This window comes from Portunus trituberculatus, chromosome 48, assembly GCF_017591435.1.
Source record: "Portunus trituberculatus isolate SZX2019 chromosome 48, ASM1759143v1, whole genome shotgun sequence".
NCBI classification, from domain to species: domain Eukaryota; kingdom Metazoa; phylum Arthropoda; class Malacostraca; order Decapoda; family Portunidae; genus Portunus; species Portunus trituberculatus.
The window spans coordinates 23,757,419-23,777,418 of NC_059302.1; the positions used below are offsets into that span (position 1 = coordinate 23,757,419).

At 44.1% G+C, this 20,000-nt stretch overlaps 1 protein-coding gene across 4 annotated transcripts in view; it reads left to right on the plus strand.

Moving 5' to 3' along the window:
• Positions 1-20,000, plus strand: part of LOC123498780 (protein sidekick-1-like) — a 71,271-nt gene that overhangs the window by 49,885 nt on the left and 1,386 nt on the right. For 2 of the 4 annotated variants that reach the window (XM_045246197.1, XM_045246198.1), the window contains exons 3-7: positions 2,882-2,942; positions 5,093-5,280; positions 6,030-6,240; positions 12,205-12,332; positions 17,463-17,631. In XM_045246197.1, the coding sequence (XP_045102132.1) occupies positions 2,882-2,942; positions 5,093-5,280; positions 6,030-6,240; positions 12,205-12,332; positions 17,463-17,631 (757 nt within the window). The remainder of the gene's footprint in view (positions 1-2,881; positions 2,943-5,092; positions 5,281-6,029; positions 6,241-12,204; positions 12,333-17,462; positions 17,632-20,000) is intronic. The other 2 variants (XM_045246200.1, XM_045246199.1) reach the window with 2 other exon arrangements.

Genomic DNA, 20,000 nt, shown 5'->3' on the forward strand with positions numbered 1-20,000 from the left:
GTTCCGCCCAGACATCGCATGGAAGTTATTAAGTCATTTGTTCGTTGGGGAATTAGTGACGTGAATCTCTCTTTCTCTCTCTCTCTCTCTCTCTCTCTCTCTCTCTCTCTCTCTCTCTCTCTCTCTCTCTCTCTCTCTCTCTCTCTCTCTCGCTGATGCTTTCCGTCACAAATTATTTTACTTTAGAAGTGACGCTCAGGAGGAGGAGGAAAAGGAAGAGGAAGAGGAAGAGGAAGAGGAAGAGGAAGAGGAAGAGGAAGAGGAGGAGGAGGAGGAGAAGGAACACGAACAGGAATAGGACAAAGGAAATAGAAGACGAAGAGAACAAAGGTGATAGAGAGGATAAAATACAGAAGACAAAAGAAGACAAAGAAAAAGTCAGAGAAGAAAGAGGAAAGAAGGTGAAGATCAAGAAGAAAAAGGACAAGAAAAGAACAAGAACAAGAAAAGGAACACAAGGAACAAAGAGGAATAGAAACAATACCAAGAACAAAAAACAAAAGAAAGAGGAGGAGGAGGAGGAGGAGGAGGAGGAAGAAGAGGAGGAGGAGGAGGAGGAGGAGGAGGAGGAGGAGGAGGAGGAGGAGGAGGAGGAAGAAAGAGAAGACTTAAAAGGAAAAAGTGTCAGAGCAAGTCGTAAAGAAAGAGGAAGATGAAAAGGAATAAGTAAGAAAACAAAAAGATAGAATAAAAGATGAAAATTAATCCAAGAGAGAGAGAGAGAGAGAGAGAGAGAGAGAGAGAGAGAGAGAGAGAGAGAGAGAGAGAGAGAGAGAGAGAGAGAGAGAGAGAGAGAGAGAGAGAGAGAGAGAGAGAGAGAGAGAGAGAGAGAGAGAGAGAGAGAGAGAGAGAGAGAGAGAGAGTAGCCAAAGTTAGAGGTGAAAAAACACAAAAGAAAAACCAAACTTTATAAAAGATAAAAAAAAAATATCAAAAAAGAAAAAAATTGTGGAGGAGCTCATGAAAAGATATGAAGAAGTAAAGGAGAAACGAAAGAGGGAGAATAAAAGAGTGAAAGAGACGTCAAGGGAGAAGAAAGCGAGAAAGAGGAGGATGGTTAAAGAAAAGTGAGGAATAAGGATGTGACTTAGGGGAAAAGAAACCAGAGTGTGAGGAGCATAGAGAGAGAGAGAGAGAGAGAGAGAGAGAGAGAGAGAGAGAGAGAGAGAGAGAGAGAGAGAGAGAGAGAGAGAGAGAGAGAGAGAGAGAGAGAGAGAGAGAGAGAGAGAGAGAGAGAGAGAGAGAGAGAGAGAAAGCAAGACAAAGAAAAGAGGAAAGGGAATTTGAGAGAAATAATTGAATAAGTCAGAATCAACAAGCAAAAGAATGACGTACGTAAAGAGAGAGAGAGAGAGAGAGAGAGAGAGAGAGAGAGAGAGAGAGAGAGAGAGAGAGAGAGAGAGAGAGAGAGAGAGAGAGAGAGAGAGAGAGAGAGAGAGAGAGAGAGAGAGAGAGAGAGAGAGAGAGAGAGAGAGAGAGAGAGAGAGAGAGAGAGAGAGAGAGAGAGAGAGAGAGAGAGAGAGAGAGAGAGAGAGAGAGAGAGAGAGAGAGAGAGAGAGAATATGAATGGGGAAAATGACAGATGGTGCGACCTCAGAAACTGCAAGGAGGAGGAGGAGGAGGAGGAGGAGGAGGAGGAGGAGGAGGAGGAGGAGGAGGAGGAGGAGGAGGAGGAGGAGGAGGAGGAGGATAAAGAGGATAGAAGCGCGCCGAGATTACGGAGGAACTTAATGAAGGTTGTGATAATAATCGGAATGAGAGAAGAGAAGAAGAGGAGAGGAAAATTAAATGACAGAGAGAAATCACGATCGCCGGGTGAGAAAAATGGGGTAAAAAAACGACCAAAGTGATGGAGAAAGAGAGAGAGAGAGAGAGAGAGAGAGAGAGAGAGAGAGAGAGAGAGAGAGAGAGAGAGAGAGAGAGAGAGAGAGAGATGATGATGACATTAAAAGAAGACAATTTCCTGTATAACTTAGTGACTTCCTCTTATACATGACCTCTCCTCCTCCTCCTCCTCCTCCTCCTCCTCCTCCTCCTCCTCTTTCCCTCAAGTTCAGGTCATCAATCTTGACAGGTATAACTCAGAGAGAGAGAGAGAGAGAGAGAGAGAGAGAGAGAGAGAGAGAGAGAGAGAGAGAGAGAGAGAGAGAGAGAGAGAGAGTGTGTGTGTGTGTGTGTGTGTGTGTGTGTGTGTGTGTGTGTGTGTGTGTGTGTGTGTGTGTGTGTGTGTGTGTGTGTGTGTGTGTGTGTGTGAAAGAGGATATGTAGCCAAAGGAGAGCAAAATGGAGAAAGGGAGGTAAGCAAGAAAAGAAAGAAGGAAAGAAGGAAGGAAGGAAGGAAGGAAGGAAGGAAGGAAGGAAGGAAGGAAGGAAGGAAGGAAGGAAGGAAGGAAAGAAGGAAGGAAGAAAGGAAGGAAGGAAAGAAAACCTAACGAAGAAAGAATGTTAGTGAAGAAAACTTGGATCGAAGAAAAGAAGAGAAGGCGAAAGGGAAGGCGAAAGAGAAGAAAGGGAGGAAGGAAAATAAAGAATAAAAGAAAAGATGGATAGATGGAAGGATTATAAGAAAAGAGCAAGTTAAGCTGAAAAAAAAAACAAAGAAAAAAGAAATAGAAGAAAATAAAGAAAAAGAAGAAAAGAAGGAAAAAAAGAAGAGGTGAGAGGAAGATTATTATGATTTCCGATAAAAAAAAACACACACGCATTTTTCTCGCTATTGGAGAGAGAGAGAGAGAGAGAGAGAGAGAGAGAGAGAGAGAGAGAGCCCTACGTTGTGTTGTGAGGAAGGAAGTCAAGCTTACTTAAAGGGGTGACGCTTTCCTCTGCCTCTCCCTGCATCTCCCAGCCTCTCCTACCACTAACGCGCCTCTCCTTCCCCCAGGTGGCGGCGTGGGAGCACCTGGTGGCCGCCGCGCTGTGTTGTCTCCTCCTCCACGCCCCGGGTAAGTAAGTGGACCAGTTGGGATTAGAATGATTAGTGTTCAGGACATGTGGATCAGTTTTCCTTTCTTTACCACTGCATATTTTTTCTCCCTTTGATTTCCTTAGTCCTTCTTACTTTCTCGGTATTAATGTTTGTCTCTAGTCTTTTTTTTTTTAGTTGTGTATCTCTTGCAATTTATTTATTTATTTATTTTTCAAGTCTCAGTTTCCCTTTCTTTAATTCTGCATTTCTTTTGCTTCTTTGATTTATTTAGTCTTGGTTACTTTCTCGCCTTTAAAGTTTGTGTCTATTCTCTCATTTTGATTTTTTTCGTTATCTCTTTTTTATTTATTTATTTTCCGTTCTCATTTTTTCTTAGGTATTTCATTTTTCTTCTTTTCTGATTAATTTCCATCTATTGATTTTCCCATCTCAACATTTGCCTGATTATTTTCATTCACGTATTTTTTTTTCTTTCCCGGTATTTTTTTTTTTTTATTATTTCCCTTTTGATTTACCTCCTTCTACGTTTTCATTTCCGAAAGCTATAAAATTTCCCATTTGATGCATATCTTCCTGTAATTTATTTTTCTTTGGATATATCTCCTCTGGATATATTTTCTTTCATCTTGTTTCTTGTGGAGTATTTTCCCTGGTGGACATTTTCCCTTTAGACACCTCCCCGTGACCTACTATTTTTTCTTCCTCAGGAACTGCATTTCCGTGAACATTCTCCCCCTCTTAAATATTTCCCTCCAGAACTTTTTTTTCTCCTTTGACCTTTCCTTGTGCACAATTCCCTTCCTATCCTATTCCCTTTTGACATTTCCCCAATCTAACTTCGCACTAACAAAGCAAACCAAATTCAATCAAAGACAATAAAATCCAACATTACCAAAATTAATCTAATATCAACAATAAATGGTAATCTGATAAAAGAATCCACACCCAAACCCAACCCAATCCAATTTAACCCAACTCAACCCAACCCAACCAAGTCAATGTACCCTTAAATGTCTCCTAACCCAACTTACTACAAACCCACGAACCCAACCTAACCTAACTTCACCTAACCTATCTCAATCCAACCTCACCTAACCCAACTCAACCCCTTCAGTAACATGACGCGTTTTCACATTCACTCTCGTTAATATTTGGTGATTTTATACAGCTTCAGAATGATGATGATTATAATAGTAGAGACTAGCCATCAATCGTCTGACCTCCATACACCTAATGTAAATAAAATCGTCAAATCATGCCCAAAACTGAAGATAAAAATGCGTTCCAATACTGAAGAGGTTTACCCGATCTAACCCATTAACACACAGGACAAGAAGGAAAGGATTACATTAGCAACATTACAGCTAGTCAGGTCACGCGCCAGGCAGACAAGAGATGACCCTCAAGTCCTCGTGTCCTGACCCACTCCCTGACCCACCACCCTCCCTCACTCTCGCCTCATGCACCCGCACAACCTATATCCCCACCTCCACCAACCTCTCCACCTCCCCACAGCCACGCAGGACAAACAGACAAACTTCCCGCAAACGATCTCCCTTAACTTTCTCCCCGTGTAGGCAACTTCCGCCGGGAACTAAGCAGACTTGCCTCACCCGCATCACGAATTAGGTACAATTATTTTTCCCCCTCGAGCGTTATGCAGACTTTGGAGGTCAGCAGATCGCGCGCTTCCTTTTTTTTTTTTCCACTGAGGTAGAAGGGTAGAGAGAGAGAGGGAGAGAGAGAGGCGTGGTGTGCATTTTGTTATTTCTTTCTCTCTCTTATTTTCTTTCTTCTTTCTTCACCCCTCTGAACGTCACGGCCAGATTACAGCACGGCACTCGGCCAGCAGACAAAAGAGCATCACGAAATATTCTCCTCCCAAAGACTCGCACAAAATATGACCCCTGTATGTCTTCCTCTGCCTATTCCATTTAAACTTGCGCGATATCTGTTGGTGTTATTACCCCATGCAGCCTTTCCCAGGGCGGCTGTCACTGTATACATCTCCCAGTCCCCTTTACCTCTAGACTCTCAATCTGCTTCTCCCTCCTCTCACGCGCCATTTCTTTGATTCACCGTCCTCGTGCACCACTGATTCTATTCCCCTCACAAACACGTCGCTTTGAGTGCACTAACCTGTCCATCTACTCCACTTGACGTCAGCAGCAGTGGACGGCGGGACGGAGGCTGAGATCATCAAGGCGCTGGAGGAGACGCAGAAGGAGGTGGCGTGGAAGTACATCCCCTTGAGTGGGCCGAGCTTCGACCTGAATAGCATCAAGAATGTTACGGTGCAGCTGGACAAGACGGCGGTGCTCAACTGTCGCATCAAGTACCTGGGCGGCAAGACGGTGAGTGTCTGGACATTGCGAGACTTGTTCTGGGTGTGAGCGGCGCGGCAAGGGGAAGGGGAAGGGTATCAGTTTGTGTTAGTGTGAGTGGAAAGCATTAGTGGGTGTAGTGTTACTTAGAATATACAACGAGACACGGTGTTACTGTAGGTCACGAAGTTAAGTTAAGTGAGAGAGTTGTGAGGCGCAGCAACACAAGAGGGAGTGAGTGTGAGAGTTTTATGACGTCTGGAGGCAGGTAAGCAGGTAAGAAGGTCAATGTCTCGAGATTATATAGCTCCTAGGAGACGGGAAAACCCCAAAGATAATCACAAGTTGCGGGAGAGGCAAGGCAGAAGGAAATACTCGAGATTGTGTACCAAGAAGAGGAGAGATGAGGCGGAGGAGGAAGATCGTATCAGCTTGGGAGGATCAATGGGGAAGGCAAGGCAAGACGAGACGAGGCGAGGTAGCTTCGTGCACATAACGATACGAGGAAAAGATTTAAAGAGAAAATTCTTTACTGACAAAAAAAATGAAAAAAAAACATTCACTTGAGTTTCAGTAGTGATAAAAATGCATCCTTTCATTTGGCACTTTCAATTTCCACGATGCACAGGATATTCCCTTTGAGAGCCGCGTTACCTTCCCTCATGTAGCAGACGAGATTCGCAGACTCACATTCACTGCGTGCATCCAATCTCACCCCTCCCTCACCGCTCCCCTCTTTTTAATTTACACGTGCCGCTCTTTCTCTCCTATCCTTTAAGGTGTCTTGGATGAGGACGCGAGACCTTCATCTACTGACGGTGGGCCGCTTCACTTACACCTCAGACGCGCGCTTCAAGTCCATCCACCAGCCAGGCTCGGAGGATTGGCTGCTCAAGATTCACTACACACAGCACAGGGACGCCGGGGCTTATGAGTGCCAGATCTCCACCACGCCTCCGCTCTCCACGGCCATCTGGCTCTCTGTTGTGGGTGGGTGCCGGTGCCAATAGAAGGAGAAGGGCTGGAGACACAAATTTGACAGATGATTCAATGGAAGTAGATAAACAGTAAAGAATGTTAAAGGAAGTGACTGAGTGGAAGTAAAGTACGTGCATGCAGGACAGTAGTTAAAGGTGATTGAACTTCATTAGCATATTGAGAAGAACACTGGCGATGACCGGATGAAATGAAGGTGTATATGACAACAATAAATAACAATAAAAACAAAAACAAAGACTGAAGAGGAAGAAAGGAAGCGGGTGAATGAATGAAAGGCGATACATGTGGCACAAAACGGGGGAGAGAGAGAGAGAGAGAGAGAGAGAGAGAGAGAGAGAGAGAGAGAGAGAGAGAGAGAGAGAGAGAGAGAGAGAGAGAGAGAGAGAGAGAGAGAGAGAGAGAGAGAGAGAGAGAGCAGAGCAAGAGCAAGAGCAAGAACAAGAACGAAAGAAAGAGAGACAGAAACAGAGAGAGAGAGAGAGAGAGAGAGAGAGAGAGAGAGAGAGAGAGAGAGAGAGAGAGAGAGAGAGAGAGAGAGAGAGAGAGAGAGCAGAAAATCACCAAAACCCAATACCAATATAAAGAAAAATAAAGAAGCTTGTGAAAATTGGCTGCAGCGACCGAAACTACACCAAATACCCTGACCAACTTTTGAGAGGCATTATTGATAGGACGTCACCTGCGCTCCAAGACTAAAAGACGCGGTAGGAGGGGCGGCCTGTGGGAGGAGACGAAGGAGAGGGAGGAGTCATAAAAGGTTTTCTCTCCGATTACCAAAACGAGAAAGGTTTTTAGTAAAGGAAGTGGAGAGCAGAGAGAAGTGCAGGAGAGAAAAGATGCCGTAGGGAAGAGAGGGAGATGGGAAGAGGGGAAGAGAAGGCAGAAGGGAGACACGAAGGGCAGTGTTGACTTAGGTTTAGATTATTACATTTAACCGAGAGAGAGAGAGAGAGAGAGAGAGAGAGAGAGAGAGAGAGAGAGAGAGAGAGAGAGAGAGAGAGAGAGAGAGAGAGAGAGAGAGAGAGAGAGAAAGAGGGTAAAAGAGAGAGAGCGAGTCTGGAGAATATGAAAGGAAAGGTCCGCCACATCTGAGACTCACTGACCACCGCCAGTGTCTGATATGTGAGAGAGAGAGAGAGAGAGAGAGAGAGAGAGAGAGAGAGAGAGAGAGAGAGAGAGAGAGAGAGAGAGAGAGAGAGAGAGAGAGAGAGAGAGAGAGAGAGAGAGAGAGAGAGAGAGAGAGAGAGAGAGAGAGAGAGAGAGAGAGAGAGAGAGAGAGAGAGAGAGAGAGAGAGAGAGAGAGAGAGAGAGAGAGAGAGAGAGAGAGAGAGAGAGAGAGAGAGAGAGAGAGAGAGAGAGAGAGAGAGAGAGAGAGAGAGAGAGAGAGAGAGAGAGAGAGAGACGACATTCGCTTAGCCATAAAAAGACGCAAAACTCCAAAACACCACTAAACTAAACTTACTAACACTACTACTACTACTACTACTACTACTACTACTACTACTACTACTACTACTACTACTACTACTACCACTACCACTAACAAAACACCACCACCATTTAGTAAGTGTTGGGCGGCCTTCCCCTGAACGCCCAAGTCAACATACGACGTTGGTAGTGGTGGTGAGAAAGACAGTGGTGGGAGGAGGAGGAGGAGGAGGAGGAGAAGGAGGAAGAGGAGGAGGAGGAGGAAGAGAAGGAGAAGGATAGATAAGAAGAAAGAAACATGTCTAGAATTTACTACGAACCCACCTCTTATTTGCTCGACCTGTTAAAGCCATCGAGCCGCATCACTTCCTTCTACTGTCTCCCCTTCCTTCTAGCCATCTTCTCTTCCTTCTACTCTTCTATACTTCCCTCTACTCCCATACTCAAGCCTCCATTCCCCTTTAATCCCATCCAACTCCCTACATCTATAGTCCACTACCTTCCTTATTTGCTTCCACTAACATTCACTTACCCTCTCCCGCCTCTCCCGTCTCTCTCTCTCTCTCTCTCTCTCTCTCTCTCTCTCTCTCTCTCTCTCTCTCTCTCTCTCTCTCTCTCTCTCTCAGGCTTTAATCCAACTACATCCTATTCACCTCCTCCCATCAAAAGAGGTTAGAAATAGATACATAGAAGAATTACAGGTCGACCGTCGAGTTAGTGATGGCTGCAGGTGGTTTTCAAAAAGGTCTTCTATTCATACAAACTCCTACACACACACACACACACACACACACACACACACACACACACACACACACACACACACACACACACACACACACACACACACACACACACACACACACATTCAATTAATCACACTCAAAAAAAAAAGATGTGTTTCTCCTACTCAAAGGAAATAAAACAAGTGAAAGTATATAAATAAATAAACATCAGTTCGAGTTAATTTGAGATGACCAATTACTAGTATTTTTGAGTAAAAGAAGCTTCTTTCACACTCCACACACACACACACACACACACACACACACACACACACACACACACACACACACACAGAGAGAGAGAGAGAGAGAGAGAGAGAGAGAGAGAGAGAGAGAGAGAGAGAGAGAGAGAGAGAGCTATTCATTTTCTATAGCATGTAAAGAGAAGCGATGAAAGATAAAACAACAAGAGTCACAGTAACGTTACCTGCCGGTGTCCGTGTGTCCGTGTCCTTACCTGTACTTGGCGTGGATGAGTACCAGTTAACACATTGCTTACTAATTGGCATGTTGGCGTTTTCTGTCTTATTCCCTCCTCCAACCATTATACCAGCTAAAAATTTCAGCATCCATTATTTTTTTTTCATTCCCCTTTCTTTCCTTTTCATCCTATCCATGCTTATCTTTTCCTGGTATCTGGCATGTCCTTTCTCTAATGGCTACCCTCTGTGAGATATTTTTCCTTTAACTCTACAACCATTTCCAAATATCATTCCGGCTTGGATATACTGCAGCTCTCCAAATATTCCTTTCATTTCTCTCACATTGATGCTTATAAATCCCTCACTGCTTCTGATACTTACATTACTGCATATAGAAAAGAAAAAGCTAAAAAAATAAAAGCAACAAAGAAGAAAAAAAGGGGAACAAAAAGAAAATATCAAGAAATTACGGCAGAAAACACAAGATGAAAATGGGAAATGGTGAAGGTAGAGGGCAAAAAAAGAGTATAGAGATTTAAAGGGGGTAGACTGAGAGCAAAACCATGAAGGAGGGAGAGAGTAAACATAGGGTGGTAGTTTTAAAAGAGCGGGGCGCTGAGCGGAGAGGAGAGCAGGCTGGAGGAGGAGAGAAGACACAGAAAGGATAAGTTGAGAGGAGAGGAGAGGAGAGAAGAGAGGAGTGGAGAGGAGAGAGAAAGAAAGGGGGCAAGGAAGGGGAAAAAATAGACAAAGGAAAGGGAAATTTGAAAGAGAGAGAGAGAGAGAGAGAGAGAGAGAGAAAGGGAGGATGATGGGCAGGTGTAGGTACGAAGACAGGTAATCAAGTTAGGATAGGCAGGTAAAGGGGACGGACAGGTTAGGACAGACTAGATTGGCAAGAAGGAGTGAAGTGCGCCAAAACACAAATCCGAGACTTAAAAATTGAAGGAAAAAAAGGGAGTAACAATGGGAAACACGTGAATAATGAAGGGCGGGAGTGCCATGGAAAACCTGTCATGAAATAAAACAAGAGGTTAGTGAACTGAAAAGGACATGGAAGAAAATATAAAAAAAAAGAAGAAATACATCGAGAGAGAGAGAGAGAGAGAGAGAGAGAGAGAGAGAGAGAGAGAGAGAGAGAGAGAGAGAGAGAGAGAGAGAGAGAGAGAGAGAGAGAGAGAGAGAGAGAGAGAGAGACAAGCAGAAAAAAAGACGGAACAGAAAGACAAACAGACAGACAAACAGACAAAGAGACAGATTAACAGATAAACAGAAAGAAATACAGAAAACAAACAGAACAGAGGAAATAGAAGAGAGAAGAAGGAAAGAGAGGAAGAGAAGGAAATAGAATAAAGGGGAGAGAAAGGGATGAAAATGACTAAAGCAACAGGAGAGGAAAGGAAGCCGGAAGAGAGAGAGAGAGAGAGAGAGAGAGAGAGAGAGAGAGAGAGAGAGAGAGAGAGAGAGAGAGAGAGAGAGAGAGAGAGAGAGAGAGAGAGAGAGAGAGAGAGAGAGAGAGAGAGAGAGAGAGAGAGAGAGAGAGAGAATGTAAATATAACGAGCTTTTAAGTTTTCCCTCAACATTCTTTCCTTTGCAACATTTTGAACAACACATTCACAACTGCTTCCATGGAATGCAGCATTTAACGGCATTTTTCTGGGAACATTTATTTCATTCTTTTCTCGTTACTCGTTTGTATTTATTCGTAAGCCATTTTTCCTAGCTATTTCTCTGGGGGACATTTATTTCAAAGATATTTATTTTCTGCAATTTTTTTTTTTCCTTACATTTTTCCGAAGACATTTTTAAAGCCCATTACTTCCTGATCCTCATTATTTTGTCACTTCTTTATCTAAGGCTTTTATAATTGATAGATAATTCTTTTCTTTGTGTCTATTTTCAAGCCATTTTATTGATTTTCTTTCAGTCTCTTAAGTATTTTATGGTCATGTAAATATTCTAGAGCCATTTTCAGGTGCTACTTTCATTTAATTTACTTCATATACACGACTTTTTTTTTTACGTCTGCCTATTTTTAAGCCATTTCATTTATTTCCTTTCAATCTCAATATATTTTTTGGTGATGTAAATATTTTCACGCCATTTTCAGGTGCCACTTTCATTTATTTTAATTGACATGTACGACTTTCTTTTCCTTATGTCTATCTAATCTTAAGCCATTTTACTTATTTTCCTTCAGACTCAACGTTTTCTTTTTCTTTCTTTTTTTTTTTTGGGGGGGGGTTAATATAAATATTTTAACGCCCTTTTCAGGTGCAATTTTCACACACTCCCCCAGCAGACATCACTTAAAACTCTCAGAACTAACCATACATCACCACCATCACCACCATCACTCCCATCCACTCCCTCTCCGCGACCCTCTCCCTGTAAACCCCTCCCGCTGCGAGAGATAGAGCCTTAATATTACAAAAGACGAGAAAACTTTCCCAAAACATCCATTCCAACATTAAAAATCCACTTAAACTCCATTTCACGACCAAAACTCCCTCTTCTCCTTCTCCTCCTTCCCCTCTTCCTCCTCTTTCTCCTCTTCCTCCTCCTCCTCCTCCTCCTCCTCCTCCTCCTCCTCCTCCTCCTCCTCCTCCTCATTCCAATCTCTTCCGTCTTTAAAAATAACTAAAGCCAAATCAAACCCCATTAAGATTCTTATAGAGTCACTAAAATACCATTAACTCGACTTAAATAACTACCCCAGTGATCTTATTCAGTGCCTCACCTTCTTAGAATATTTCATCAATGCCTCCTGTCTCCTTTATATTTAGAATTCCCCCCAAAAGAAACACTCAATATTTACTTTTTTAACTGACCACGCTATAAAAACATTCGCTTAACCCGTTCAGTACTGGGACGCATTTTTACCATGATTTTTTGGTTATGATTAGACTATTTTATTGACATTAGGAAGGATGTAGGAAGGCCACAGTCTTCAATATTCTAATCCCTCCCACATAAGTTTCTGAAGCTGTATAAAATCACCGAATAGTAAGCAAAAGGAATATGGAATCTGGTCATGGTACTCAAGGGGTTAAGACGCACAACACAACAATCCAATGATCAACTTCTTATAAACACAAAAGAACATAGAGAATACATCACACCACACATAAAAACCCAATGAACCACCACATACCCACCCTTACGGACCCCAAACAGACAGTCATACAAGTAGGCAAGCAAGCAAGCAGGCAGGCAGGCAGGCAAGGAGTCAGTCCATCCCGCGTTCCCTTGCCAATTCCTCCCCGTCCCCCCTCAACCTTCCTGCTTAGAACCCCGAATGAGTGCTCTCTCCTGCCAGAACCAGAGACGCGAGTGCTGGGCGGCCCCGACCTCCACGTCAATTCAGGTTCCACCATCAACCTGACCTGCATCGTGAACCACAGCCCAGATCCACCGCCCTTCATCTTCTGGTACCACGAGAGTGAGGTGAGAGAAGGGAGAGGGAGAGGGAGTCTGAGTGAGAGTGAGCGAGAGAGACGGCAGGCGGTGTGTGTATGTAGTGAGAAAGAAAAGTCAAGGAAAGTGAGGGAATGAGCAAGGAATGGAGAAAAGGGAAGGAAGGAAGGAAGAAAAGAAGGAAGGAAGGAAGAAAAGAATGGAAGGAAGAAAGTAAGGAATGACTGAAGGGAGGAAAGAATGATGGAAGGAAGGAAGGAAGGAAAGAAGGAAGGAAGGAAGGAAAGAAAGAGGGAAGAAAGGAAAGAAGGAAGGAAGGAAGGAAGGAAGGAAAGAAGGAAGGAAGGAAGATAAGAAGGAAGATAGAAAGGAAAGAAGGAAGGGAGGAAGAAAGATAGAAAGAGAGAAAAGAAGTAAGGATGAAAGGAAAGAAGGAAGGAAGGAAGGAAGGAAGGAAGGAAGGAAAGAAGGAAGGAAAGAAGAAAGGAAGGAAGGAAGGAAGGAAGGAAGGAAAGAAAGGGAAAAAGGAAGAACGAAATAGAAGGAAGGAAGGAAGGAAGGAAGGAAAGAAAGAAAGACAGAAAGGAAAAAAGAAGAAGAAAAAAACAGGACAAAATGCAAATAGAAAACAAGAAGTATCAAGTGTAAAAGCAGAAGGAAGGAAAAGGAGAAGAAAAGGAGACACAAGAAGAGAGAAGAAAATGGAGGAGGATAAGGAGAGGTGAGGAAGTAAAAAAAGGAATTAATGAATGAGAGAAAAAGAGAAATAGAGAAAAAGAGACAAAGAGTACAAAGGATGATGAAAAGTGAAGGAAAAAATGTAGGAATGTGAGAATAAGGAGAAAATCAGAGGATGTAATGAGAGAGAGAGAGAGAGAGAGAGAGAGAGAGAGAGAGAGAGAGAGAGAGAGAGAGAGAGAGAGAGAGAGAGAGAGAGAGAGAGAGAGAGAGAGAGAGAGAGAGAGAGAGAGAGAGAGAGAGAGAGAGAGAGAGAGAGAGAGAGATGACATCAGCCCGCACCTGCTGAAGCGATGCTCCCAGGAACTGGCTGCCCCTCTCACCCAAGTTCACAACTTGTGTACGGGAAAACGTCTGGCCTTCAGTGTGGAAGGAGGCTCGAGTAGTTCCTGCACACAAAAAGCTCCAGGACGGACCCAAAAAACTACAGACCCATATCCCTGTTGTCAGTGGTGGGTAAAGTGTTTGAGAGGGTCGTGGCAGAGGTGGTGTGTAGCCATCTCAAGGACAATGCCCTCCTCTCAGACCAACAGTTTGGGTTCAGACCTGGAAGGTCAACCTCCGACCTAATGATGCTTCTCACCAGGCATTGGCAGGACGCCCTCGACGACGGCAAGGACACTATAGTGGTTGCTTTGGACATAGCAGGAGCTTTTGATAAAGTATGGCACAACGGATTACTAGAAAAGCTTCGTGCTAAAGGCATCCAGGGTGGCTTGCTACGACTCTTGGGAAATTACCTGCAGGACAGAAGCCTCAAGGTGGTTGTCAACGGGCAAACATCTGAGTCCCTGCCTGTGGAGGCATCAGTGCCACAGGGTTCAATTCTTGGCCCACTCCTGTGGAATATCTACGTGGATGATCTTCTCCAGCTACTGCCAGGAGTCATGGCCTATGCTGATGACTGCACCCTCTCCTATACCTATCCACGCCAGGACAGTGGGCGGGCTGCTGAGGCCATCAATCAGCAGCTACGAGTGATAAAGGAGTGGGGTGCTCGCTGGCAAGTGACATTCGCGCCGGAGAAGACACAAGCAATGGTTGTCTCTCGGTCCCCAGCCGCCATGGCAGCAATGGCAGGAAAGTTGTCTTTGGCGCTGCTGCTCTCCCACTCCAAGATGACGTCAAGATACTTGGAGTGGAGGTGGATCGAGGGCTGAGGTTTGACAGGCATGTCAAAACCATTGCCAAGAAAGCCTCTCACAGGATCTCCGCTCTCAGAAGGATCGCCAGTTTCCTCGACAGGAAGGGGAGACTGCTGCTGTACAAGGCACAGGTGCGGCCCCACCTTGAATACGCAGCTCTCTCCTGGATGTCCTGTGCCGCCACACACAGAAGGAGACTGGACAGCATCCAACGCCGCGCCATACGGCTAGTAGATGCTGCACTACCACCTCACCCAGAGCCTGAGCGTCCCCTTGATTCACTGGAACACCGCAGAGACGTGGCGGCGATCGTAGTGTTCCATAAGGCACAGGTGCAAAGAGTGCCACATCTGGCAGGGCTGCGTCATCCTCTAAGAGTCACCGCACGGAGCACGAGAACGGTGCTCAATGGTGGTGACGCCGTAGAGGTGCCGCGATCCCACGGGTGTCAGCATCAACGCACCTTCGCAGGACGCGTCTCCAGGATGTGGAACTTGTTCACGGCCGCGGTGCCTCACGTCCAGGAGATGAACACACAGTGTCAAACTGATGGCACATAAGTGGAGACAGACACTGCCAACTCCTCTGACACTCTTTGTGACGTGACACTCAGTGTAGTGCAGTGCGTGAATAGTGCTAGTGAAGTGAAACGAATAGTGCTCCATTTACATGCTGACCATCTTGTATATTATCTATTTTTAAGTCTTGTAAATATTGTAGAGAAATAGATTGTAGTACCCTTAGAATAGGTAGCACACGACAGTGCGCCTTTGGGTACATGTTCCTTTGTATTAAGTTTTGTTTAAATAAAAAAAAAAAAAAAAAAAGAGAGAGAGAGAGAGAGAGAGAGAGAGAGAGAGAGAGAGAGAGAGAATATATTTAAGGTGAAGGACTAAAAAAAGAAAAAATGGGAGGATCGAGGAGATGAAGGAGAAAGAGAGAGAAGAGAAGAGAAGAAGGAAGAGGAGGAGAAGGAGGAAGAGGAAGAGTAAAGATTTAAGTTGAGGAGAAGAAATCAGGGGAGAGAGATATAAGAGACGTTTAGGAATTAGAGAAAGAAAGTGACGGAAAGAAAGGATTAGCGAAGGAGGAATCAGAAAGGAAAATAATAAATGACAGGAAATGGAATAATCATGAGAGAGAGAGAGAGAGAGAGAGAGAGAGAGAGAGAGAGAGAGAGAGAGAGAGAGAGAGAGAGAGAGAGAGAGAGAGAGAGAGAGAGAGAGAGAGAGAGAGAGAGAGAGAGAGAGAGAGAGAGAGAGAGAGAGAGAGAGAGAGAGAGAGAGAGAGAGAGAGAGAGAGAGAAATCAAGTAAACGACAAAACAGTTAAAATAAAAGAGTAAATAGAAAAGGAGGAAGAAAAGATAATAAAAAGGAATAAAGAAAATATTGCGAACAAGACAGAAGGAGGAAATAAGTGAAAAGGAGAAAGGCAGAGGAGCGTGATGATGAGAGAAGCAGGAAGTGTGAGAAGGAGAGAGAGAGAGAGAGAGAGAGAGAGAGAGAGAGAGAGAGAGAGAGAGAGAGAGAGAGAGAGAGAGAGAGAGAGAGAGAGAGAGAGAGAGAGAGAGAGAGAGAGATTCTAAACATCAGCTAAGATAAAAAAAATCTAACCATTACTCTCTCTCTCTCTCTCTCTCTCTCTCTCTCTCTCTCTCTCTCTCCAGCCAAAAATGTTTCTTTCTCCCTTGCTTGTCTTTTCTTTTCCTCGCCTGTTGTTCTTCCTTCCCCTCCTTGCTTGTCCACCCTTTATCAACCTTGTTCATCCTCCCTTCACATCCCTCCCTGTTTCTCCTTCCCTGTCCTCGTTGCCTTGCCCTTCGTCACTTTCCATTCTCTTTTCCTTTTTTTTTCTTTATCGCCCTCTACTCTCCTACATTGTCACTTTCCTCTCCGATCTTGGCTTGCTCCGTCTTTATCACTGTGTAACTTTTCCTCTCTTCTTCTCTCCTCCTCCTCCTCCTCTCTCCTCCTCCCCCTCCTCTTCCTCTCCTCCTCCTCCTCCTCCTCCTCTTCCTCTGTGTTGTGTTGTGTTGTGTTCTCTTTTCTTCTTTTATTCCCTGTTTTCTCACACGTCCGTTTTCATTCCATTTTACTCTATCTCGTCGTTTCTCATTTGTTCTGACCACTCTTCCTTTTCTTTCTTCTCTTTTTTTTTACTTTCTTTCTTTTCTCTTGTTCTCTCCTTCTCCTCCTCCTCCACCGTGTTGATCTTCACTTTTTTTGTCCCTCCTCCTCCTCCTCTCTCCCTCTCTCGAATATACAACCTTCTCACTCATCCACTTTCTCGTCTCTCTTCTCTCTCTCTCTCTCTCTCTCTCTCTCTCTCTCTCTCTCTCTCTCTCTTCCTTAACATATTCACCCTTCTATTCATTCCTATATTTTCCCCTTTATTCATTGTTCCTTTCACTTCTACTTCACCTTCCTTGCTTCGCTTCCCTTCTCATTCTTTCCTCCATCTACTTCCACAAACTATCACTCTTTTCTCCTTCTCATTTTCATTACCTTTATTACTTTACCTCCCCTATTTTCGCATTCCTTTCTCCTCCTCTTCTTCCTTCTCTTTATTCTGCTCATTCTCCTTCCTTTTGAAATATTCACTCGATCTTTCTTTCCCCTTTCCATTCATTCCATTGTTTACCATTCCTTCCTTCTCCTCCTTTACCTTCTGCAGTCTATTCTCTCTCTCTCTCTCTCTTCCTTGTCATATCGAGCTAGTCTTTCTCCTTCATATTATTTATTCCCTTATTTACCATTCCTCCCTTCTCTTCCTTGTCTCCTTTATCTTTCATCTATTATCCACAGCTCTCCTTTCTTGCTTTCTCCTGTTTTCAATTACCTATTTTTTCTTTTGCATTTTCTATTCATAATTGTTCTTTCCTTTACGCCAATTAACTTCTCCATTCATCCTTACATCCTGTTTTCTTCTCGTCAAGCTTGCACATCCTCATATCTCTATCACCAACAATTCACTGCATTTATCTCTATTTCCCTTCATCTACAGAGAGCTGCCTTCTCTTCCTTCGCCTCCTTTTCTTCTCCACATTGATCTCTGCCCTTCACCAAAATATCCCACTGCATTCATCTCTCTCGTTTACCCTTTCATATCTGCTTTCTTTTCCTTACTCTGTTACTCTGTACTCGCTCGCTCAGTCTTTACCATGCAATTCATCTCTCTAGTTTATCCCTTCATACTTATTATTTTTCGATCCCTCTGCTATTCTGTATTCGTTTCGTTACCCTATGCGTTCATCCCCGTCTCTTCTCTTCCCCTAGCTGCTCTCCTACGACTCCCCCCGCGGCGGCATCACGGTGGTTACTGAGCACGGGCCAATCTCCTCCTCCCGGCTACTCATTCAGCGCGCCACACCAAAGGATGCCGGCCGCTACACCTGCCACCCCGCCAATTCAGAGCCGGACCACATCGTCGTGCACATCATACATAGTGAGTTAGAGAGAGAGAGAGAGAGAGAGAGAGAGAGAGAGAGAGAGAGAGAGAGAGAGAGAGAATACAAGCCAACCTCATTCACCTGACCTTACTTATGCAAATAGAGTGTTTGTTGCTTCCTAGATCCTACATTGTAGTGGGCCATAAAACTGAGGTGTGTTTTGAGGGGATCTGTTGAATGCAATTAGGTGGTGTAAAGGATACTGAAGGGAAAAGTACTTAGACAAAGATATTGGGACCTGATGGATGTGTATATATGAGGTACAATAAGGAGGAGACAATCATTATGGATTTAATAGAGGTGATTAGGTGGCACAGGGATATAACAAAAAATAGACAAGATTCTTTGGGTAATAATTAATCAAAGAGTTTACAGACCTGAAAAATGACTCACACACCAGTTATCATATAGTGAAAAAAAAAATTACTATAATAGACTCAGTAATCACGGGGGTTAGTCTAGTCAATAAGAAGTGAAAAAAAGGAAGATTAGCTGACTTATGAATAGGGATGATAGACAGATACAGTACAGTGGAACCACGCGCGCTTTAGGGAGGGTGGTCAAGGGTTCTCCAAGCGCACGGGTTCGAATCCTGGCCCCGGTCCGAGTGTAGGTAGGCTTCCTTACTCGGGGTAACGTTTCCCTATAGAGTGGACTCAGAGAAGAGATGCCTAAGAAAGATACCTCATTTAGCCCATAAAATTCCAGTCAAAAGCCACGTGCTGTGAAAAAAAAAATTACTTACATTATACATATACAAAAATTACCATATACATCCCTCCTGACTTCTTACACCGAAATATTCCCACGTTCTAATCATCCTTCAAAAACTATACATACATCTTCAGTCACTACATTATTCGAATCCCACAGTAACTCCTCAGTGTCATCTTTCGAAGCTGGCCCCCTACACCAACACCGGAGTACTTTATTGGTTCCTGGGAGTGTAGCAGCGGAGGGCGTGAGGAGACAGCGCCGCCACCTCACACCTTCATATGTGGGGAGGGACAAGAAGGAATTGGAGGTTATTGCTAATGGGGACACCTAACGAGATGAGAGAGGAACAGGTAGCGGGAGAGGGCGAGAGGGAGAGGAAGAGGTAGGGAGAGACGGAGAGGAAGAGAGAGAGAGAGAGAGAGAGAGAGAGAGAGAGAGAGAGAGAGAGAGAGAGAGAGAGAGAGAGAGAGAGAGAGAGAGAGAGAGAGAGAGAGAGAGAGAGAGAGAGGACAAAACGACAAACCAAAGAAGACGAAAACTAAGACATGAAAGAAGACAAAAAGTGAAAAAACATAAAAAGACAAAACACTAAAAGACAGACAAAAGAGACAGACAAACAAACAGACAGACAGACAGACAGACAGACAGACAGACAGACAGACAGACACGTACACGCACGCACACACACACACACACACAAAAAAAAAAACGAAAACTGGAGAAAGGAACAGAAGAGGAAGAAGAAAAAAACGAGATAGAAAAAAAAAAAAAAAGAAGACCAAAGACATTTCACAGCATTTACAAAACAATCCATTAAGAACCAACACGTCTACTGCTGATGCTGTTGATGATCCTTCCTTACAGTATCTCCTTAAATTCAAACGCAGGGAAACACAACAGGACAAAAAAGCAACAATCACCAATCACTGAGGAAAACACGTCGTACTTAAGACGTCAAGGAAGTGAAGACAACGGCTGTGTTTTCCTCTCAGACTTTTGTGTAGAGAAATAGGAGGCCAGATTTTTCAGTGAAGGGAATGAAATGTAGAAAGGAGGAAAAGAAAGGAAGGGAAGACCGAGAATAGGAGGCGGTGGTGGTGGTGGTGGTGGTTTTAAGGGAGTGAGTCGGAAGATTAATTAAAGATTTAAGGAGGAGGAGGAGGAGGAGGAGGAAAGGTGATATGAGGAGAGTAGGGAGGAAATGAATGAGGAGGAAGAGGTAACATATTGAGAGAGAGAGAGAGAGAGAGAGAGAGAGAGAGAGAGAGAGAGAGAGAGAGAGAGAGAGAGAGAGAGAGAGAGAGAGAGAGAGAGAGAGAGAGAGAGAGAGAGAGAGAGAGAGAGAGAGAGAGAGAGAGAGAGAGAGAGAGAGAGAGAGAGAGAGAGAGAGAGAAACACTCATATAAGATGGCAGTAACAGCGATAGTGGCGAATTCCTCGCTGGAAGGCAAATAAGTATGCGTTGGTGGCTCTCATTAAACTGCTTCCCCACCTGACACATGCGACGGGAGGCTGTCAGGCCCCACTTACCGCTAACACTTGCCGTATAATAACCTCTGAAATGTCTCCTCCTCCTCCTCCTCCACCACCACGGAATATTACTACCATTCCCACAACACTCTTATTTCCGCTTCTGCATCTGCTGCTA